This window comes from Heteronotia binoei, chromosome 18 (assembly GCF_032191835.1).
Source record: "Heteronotia binoei isolate CCM8104 ecotype False Entrance Well chromosome 18, APGP_CSIRO_Hbin_v1, whole genome shotgun sequence".
NCBI classification, from domain to species: Eukaryota; Metazoa; Chordata; class Lepidosauria; order Squamata; family Gekkonidae; genus Heteronotia; species Heteronotia binoei.
Genome location: NC_083240.1, coordinates 21,694,030 through 21,701,395, shown reverse-complemented (window position 1 = coordinate 21,701,395; position 7,366 = coordinate 21,694,030). Strand labels below are relative to the sequence as shown.

General features: G+C 48.8%; 1 protein-coding gene across 1 annotated transcript in view; it reads left to right on the top strand.

Moving 5' to 3' along the window:
* The first annotated feature begins 1,285 nt into the window (after positions 1 to 1,285).
* PLEKHG5 (pleckstrin homology and RhoGEF domain containing G5) overlaps positions 1,286 to 7,366 on the top strand; it is a 125,671-nt gene continuing 119,590 nt past the window's right edge. The window contains exon 1 of the mRNA XM_060258784.1: positions 1,286 to 1,339. Coding sequence (XP_060114767.1) covers positions 1,336 to 1,339 — 4 coding nt within the window. The 5' untranslated portion in view covers positions 1,286 to 1,335. The remainder of the gene's footprint in view (positions 1,340 to 7,366) is intronic.

Below are 7,366 nucleotides of genomic sequence, written 5' to 3'. Positions count from 1 at the left end.
TATAAAATATCTGTTTCAGAATCCTAATAAAACCCAGGGCTTTTTAGTAGCAGAAACTCATTTGCATATTAGGCCACATCCCTGATGTAGCCAATCCTCCTGGAGCTTAGCGTAGGCCCTGTACTAAGAGCCCTGTAAGATCTTGGGAGATTGGCTACATGAGGGGGGTATGTCCTAATATGCCAAGGAGTTCCTGCTACAAAAGAAGCCCTGAAAAATCGGGCCAGGCAAGACTAGCCCTTTAATACTCTGGGAAAGTTCTGGAGGGTTGCTGTCAGCTGGGATTGAACCCAGTGTCATTAGCAAGACCACGCAGACGCTTAGTTTGGACCCAATCTGACTTGCCCTTTGTGACCACAACTGTCACCATGGGCCTAATCAGGCAAACCTACCCCCATATTCATAACTCCTCAGCTTGCTCCTGAATTATTCTAGCTCCCTCCCTGTTTTTTTGTGGGGAGGGAACTCTGCAACCACAGGCTTTCAGAGTCGGTGAGATGTCCAAACTGAATATGCCTTGGATATGAAATGGCTGTATGGGGGCGGGGGGGGGGGGGGAAGAGATGAAACAAGGGGTGCAGCGATGCTTCCCTAGTTGTTTCTGAGTAGCTGGTTGCTGTGGCAACCAATCCTGCTGCCTCCCTGATGCTCAGTGGCCTGTAGCTTGAGTTTTTCTAAGGGACTCCGCTTCACTGACTGATTTTTTTGTGTGTGCTTCTAGAGGGGGGGGTGGTCGGAGGAGAGGTTTGTCAGGGAAGAGCGACTGGGCAGGCTTGAAGGGGGGGGGAGAGAAACCAGGGCGATGATGTCTTTACCTGCTGAGGACGGCGGCAGTGACGCCTGAGTTCGTCCAGGGGAAAGCAGGTGGCAGGTTGCCAGGAAAGGGGAAGGCCCAGGCTGGGGAGCGAGAGCTGAGGCAGCGCGGGAATCCAGTCTGGGAAAGGCTCAAGAAACGGACAGCCCTAGCAAGCCAGGTCTAAAATATACAAGACCCGGGGAAGGCCTGGATCAGCGGAGGCATGACTTTACAGCAGTCGAGTGGACCTTTACTTTTCTCTCGTCAAAGAGCTTGAGCCAGTCAAATCACTCTTGTGCCTGAATTTGGCACAGGAGTTGGAGGTGGGGGAAGCGTAGTGCTAACTCCTTCCTAAAGGGAGCTTAGCCCCACCGGCTGCTCACCCTGGCTCTGTCGGCGTGGATTTTGAGGCAAGGCCCTCCATGGTACCGTGACCACTGCTACTTTGGGTCATCTGCTCTGTGAGAGGCAAGGCTATGAATTCGGCCCTGACCAAGTACGGGTCCCCGCCTCGTAGCTGGCTCAACCTACGCCTAGGGATGAGTAAGTAAAGTCGGCTCTTCTTGGGCCACAAAGCTTGTGGAAGGGGGGTGGTCAGGGAGGTGCAGCTTCCAGGGACTGGGTTCTTTCTTGTGGTGCTTAAATCTGTATTGTTTAGGATGTGTATCCAGTTTATTAATGCTTGCAGCAAAGCAAAGATGCTTTCTCGTGTTACGTGTAAAAGGCAGCCTCGTTCTTCTGCCGATGTTCAGAAATGAGAAGCAGTGCCACTCAAGCATCCTTGATCCTTCGCTTGCTAAAGTGGTAACAGGGATTATAGAAAAACTGGTCCCAGAAGGACTTTGGTGGTGGTGAGGATTCAGGCCCTGATGGGACAAGGCCAGATGCGTTTTATGATTTTCCACCAGGCACACAGGGCACTCTGTCTGGGAATGTTACCTCCTTGTATCTTCTCAGTAACCCTGTGAGGTGGGTGAAAGCCAGCTTGGTTAGTGGCTAAGAGTAGTGAATTCTAATCTGGAGAATCAGTTTGATTCCCTGCTCCTCCATACGCAGCCAGCTGGGTGACCTTGGGCCAGGTGACATGATAGAGGTTTACATGATAGAGGGTGACATGATAGAGGTTTACAAGATAATGCATGGGATGGAGAAAGTAGAGAAAGAAGTACTTTTCTCCGTTTCTCACAATACAAGAACTCGTGGGCATTCGATGAAATTGCTGAGCAGAAAGGTTAAAACGGATAAAAGGAAGTACTTCTTCACCCAAAGGGTGATTAACATGTGGCATTCACTGCCACAGGAGGTGGTGGCGGCCACAAGTATAGCCACCTTCAAGAGGGGTTTAGATAAAAATATGGAGCACAGGTCCATCAGTGGCTATTAGCCACAGTGTATGTGTATATATAAAATTTTTTGCCACTGTGTGACACAGAGTGTTGGACTTGATGGACCGTTGGCCTGATCCAACATGGCTTCTCTTATGTTCTTATGTTCTAGGTGCTGTTCTCTTAAAGTTGTTCTCTCAAGAGCTGTTCTCTCAGAGCTCTCTCAGCCCCAGCTGCCTCACAGGTTGTTTGTTGTGGGGAGAGGAAAGGAAGGCAGTTGTAAGCTACTCTGAGACTCCTTTGGGTACTGAAAAGCAGAGTATAAAACTAACTCTTCTTCTTGTAGCAAAGACCAACTCCATTGGAGAATTCCTTGCTGTTCTCATTGGCCAGCTGAAACGCTAGAGATGGTGTTCTCTGCTCCGTCCTCCCCAAAAATCCCTTGGTGTTTTCTGATTCTCCACCTGTATTCCATCAAGAACACAGGGCACTCCATCTGGGTCTGTTACCCCCTTTTTATCCTCTCAATAACCCTGAGAGGTGGGTTAGATAGCAGAGAGAACAACTTTGTGGCTGAGCAGCTGAGTACCCTTAGACCAAAGTAAGCCCACTCAGGCTGTTTAGAAAGAGGGAAAGGCCAGCAGCTCTGTGTGCTTTTGAGTCATTGGATGTGAGGCTGAAATAGCATTTGCGCTTCCTTGCCTTGGCTTATTTATTTAGAATATTTCTGTCCTGCCTGTCTGACACAAAAAAATCTCTGAGACGACTGGATATTTATGCTGGCCATCACTGTAAAATTAAAAGTAAATATGTAAAATAATCAAATGAGTTAATCTAACAGAACACAGATGTGGGACAGAAACTATAAATCAGAGGGTGTTTTCCCCTGCCCCCCCAAGCTTTCCAGAACCAACATTTTTACTTTTCACTAACAGGAAAGCAGTGATGGAGTTGGGCAGACCTTCCAAATACCTCTCCTGTGTCATATCAGATGCACTCAGGGAGAATCAAGGGTGCTTTGAGCTGGATATACTTCTTGCTAGGTTTGCAAGCCTAGTTTCCCAGCTGTGAGGCTGCAAGCAGAAGGGCATTCCCTGCAACATCCTGAGTTGGGCAAGTGGGTGAGTTGGTTCTCAGGTGCACCTGTAGCTGACAATGTGGGCAAGACCTCCTTGGAAAGCATGGTACTTAGCGTGATATGAGTGGAAGGAACTGAGGGATAAAACAATTTGGTGAGGTGATTTAAACTGCAAAAGTGCTATATAACAACAAAGGGTCATTAGCGTTCAGACATGCAAGTCTCCCCCCCCCCCCCAACCCCAATGGTGCAGCCTTCTTGTAAGGAATATGCTTCTGCAAACTAGTGTGAGGTTTGACGGACAGATCAGTTCTAGGTAAGGTTGCCAGCTTCCCAGTGGCACACAGAGATCTCCTGCTATTACAGCTGATCTCCAGATGACCAAGATCAGTTTCCCTGGAGAAAATGGCTGCTTTGGAGGGTGGACTCTATGCCAGGGGTGGCCAGTGGTAGCTCTCCAGATGTTTTTTGCCTGCAACTCCCATTAGCCCTGGCCAGCTGGAGAGCTACCGTTGGCCACCTCTGCTCTATGCCATTATACCCTACTGAGGTCCCTCCCCTTTCCAAACCCCACCCTCCTCAGGCTCCACCCCTCAAATCTGGTATTTCTCAACTAGGGGCTGACAATCAAGTTCTTGGAACTAGCTTTGAATTCCCATTCAGCATTACATTATGGTGGCTGGGGGAGAGGAAGGGAATGACTGACTTTCTCCCAGCTGGTAGACTTTGGTGCTAGACACTGCAGACTGGCCTGCTTCCCTTTTCACTTCTGTCTCTGGAAGCATTTATGTTATCCTTTTCTCTACCTGATGCCCCAGAAGAGTAAATCAACTAACCTGGGGGGCTCAGTCTGTACTTCAAGGAGTTCCTGTCTATCCCCCCCCCCACAGTCAGTTTCCAGGCAGCATAATTTATCTCATGGGGTTATGAGGATAAAATGGAAGAGAGGAAAATGATGCAAGCCACTTTGGATCCCTTTTGGGGAGAAAGGGAGAGGTACAAATGAAGTAAATAAATAAATACAAAACAGGTTAAGTAACTTAAGAGTTTGTTGGAAGACCCTGGAGAACCATTGCCAGTCTACGGAGACAATACTGACTTTGATAGACCAAAAGTCTGATTTGGTATAAGACAGCTTCATGTGTCTAGAAGCAGCCCAGGAAAGCATAAATGGGATCAGAGGCAAAGGGCACAAGAGGCCTTTGCAAGGGTGAAGAATATCTAGGTGAGGCATGGGCAAACGGAGGCCCCCCCAAGCCAAATGTCACTTCTAGAGGCTTATCAGGTATTCCTCCCACGTAGTCACAATTTCTTATTTTAAGAGATGGGCAAAGGGCTTTTTAACCCTTGTGCCTGCATGTGGGAGCAGCAAGATTAGCTTGGGCAGAGCCCTTTGCCCCCATCATTATCTTCTGTCACTCACCCCTGTGCAGAAACCAGGATACAGGCAGCGTGGAGTACCTACAGGGGAGGGGCTCTACCAAAGCCTCAGCTCCTGTTCACTTTGGAGAGGAGAGGGAAAGAGCCCTTTGCTTGTCTCAGGGCCACAAGGATTCAGGCGAGTAAGCAAGCTCTCTAGCCCCTGCTAAATTTAAAATGTGGTCTTCTTTAAAAAGCACTTGCAGACCAAAGCTGCACCCTTACTGAGATCACCCCCTTAGTCAACTCCCAGAATGTAACTGACCTATTTTGTACATGCATTGTGGTCTTTCCCTAGTTAGTCTGGAGAACGGCTTGGGGGTGGGGAGCTTGAGATCGCTTCCACATATACACTCTTTGGTGATGTTCGCAGACAAGTATGCGGCTTGTGATATTTTAGCGATTCTGAGCCGGAAGCAGGAGGGGCCAGTGATTTTTTTAAAAACCCTGGCTACTTCTTTGGCAAGCGGCACAGACAAAACAACAAACCGTTCAGAGCCACGTGTTGTTTGAAAAGCAAGCAGAGGAGACACTGATAGATTATCCGGCTGGAAAACTCTTTGCGTATCCTTCCAACGCTTTTTTCCTATTATAGGGAGTTTCTGCTGGTTTTCGTGCCTCTCAGGAATGAAACTGCCCTTAACTTTTTTTTTTGTCTAGCTATTTTCATCTTTTCCACACCCATTTCTCTTCTTTGGTCCAAGACTTTTATTGTGTGCTAGAGGCAAAAAAAAGAAAAGAAAAAAATCCAAGTAGTCCCTTCTCTCCTACTAGGAGAGCTGGGCCCCAATGCATCAAAGTTCTCTTGCATATGCTAGGGTTGCCAGCCTCCAGGTGGGGCCTGGAGATCTCCCACTTTTACAACTGATCTCCAGCTATCAGAGATCAGCTCCCCTGGAGAAAATGGCTGCTGTGAAGGATGGACTCTATGGCATTGTACTATGCTGAGGCCTCTCCCCTCCCCTCCCCAAACCCCAAACTTTCCCAGATATCCCCAAAGTCTCCAGGTATTTCCTAACACAGACCTGGCAACCCTACACATACCTGACCAGGATCCAGGGCAGTGTAAAGGTGGTGTGTGTGTGCAGGAAAGCTTCAGAAGATCTCAAGATGCACGGTCAAATTTATTTCTCTATTCTCCATACACACACTGCTTCCAAAGAGCTCAGAATGGTATACATATAGTTGCCAGCTCCAGGTTGGGAAATACCTGGAGATTTTGGGGGTGGATCTTGAAAAGGGCAGGGTGTGGGGAGGGGAGGGACTTCATTTTAGGCAGAATGCCACAGGGTCCACCTTCCAAAGTGGCTGTTTTCTCCAGGCAAACTGATCTCTGTTGCCTGGAGATCAGTTGTAATCCGAGATCTCCAGCCAACAGCTGGAGGTTGGCAGTTCTATAGTTCCCCTTGCTTTTTCTTCACAGCAAGTCTGTGAAGTAGGTTAGGCTGGAGGAGAGCAAGGACACCTAGAGATCTCCACGGTTGACAGGGAGTTTGTCCTCTAGCCATATCACCAGGTGGGCTTTCCAAATCCACCTCCCCTCTACAGAGAGGGCAGATCTTGAAAACCAGTGTGGCATTCTGGTTGGCATGCCAGACTGGTACTGGGTTCAGTTCCCCAATAAGAACCCTTAAAATTGGTGGCTGGGCAGTTCTAGCTGACAGCCGCTTTAGGCAAAGAGTCCGGTGACAGAAGCTTGACTTCCAGAGGCAGAAACAAGTTTTGTGCAGAAAGAGGCTTGCAATTTGCATGATGCCAACAGTACAATTCCTCCCCCAGTCCCCACCACCCGTTTGGCTCTAATTGTTGGTGTAATGATGGCACTGGGGCTATGCCAGCTGCTTGGGGGTGGGAAATAGGGCATGCGTATCGAAATGAAATAAAAGCCACAGTTAGGGCTCTCGGAGTTTTTTCTGGGGTCGGATGAGCTTTAGAAAACAGCCGTCTTGTGGGGTTGTGTATAGTGGAAGGGGAATTGGGTTTGCTCCGGGAGCGTAATTTACAACAGGACGTCATGCGGGACCCTGTTGCTCATCACAGCGGCCAGGCCCCACTTTCCTCCACTTTTACATTTAATAGGCAGAAAAAAAGCTCGAAGCTTTCTGCGGCCGGGCTTCTCACGCAAGTTCTCTAGGGTCCTGGCACAGCTGTATGTGCAGACACACACCCTGCCTCCTTGGCTATGCCCCCCTCCCTTTTCTGCACATCTGGCTTTCTGCTTTTACCCTAAAAGTGGGAAAAAACAGCAGATCAGAAAGCCAAGGGCTGCATTCTCCAAGGAGACAGCTGGGCTAGGAGCAGAGAACCAGTGTGGGACTTCAGAGCCTGGGGTCTGGAAGCTTATGGGGATCTTGTGATTTTTTCTCCCAGTTTTTTTTCCTTAAAGAGGGTGCCACCCACAGGGCCAGAGATTCAAAGGGGAAGAAGGGTCCTGCTTTAGGGCCAAAATGCACAATATGCCCAACATGTGTCAGGTCACAGGTGCAGATCCTGGCTCACAGTCAGATGTCCATTGAGGGGAGTTCACATGAAATAGCAATTGTTCACTTGGTGCAGGAAGGGAGTGCTATGGGGTTGAGAGGAGCTTCTGGTTTTCCCTCCCACCCCACTTTCATCAGTGGAAATAATGACGGGGGGCTTTCTACCCTATTTCTTTGGCTCCATCTGTCTATCTTAGGGCAGTCATCAGTTAATGTATAGCAGGGGTGACCAACGGTAGTTCGCCAGATGTTTTTGCCTACAACTCCC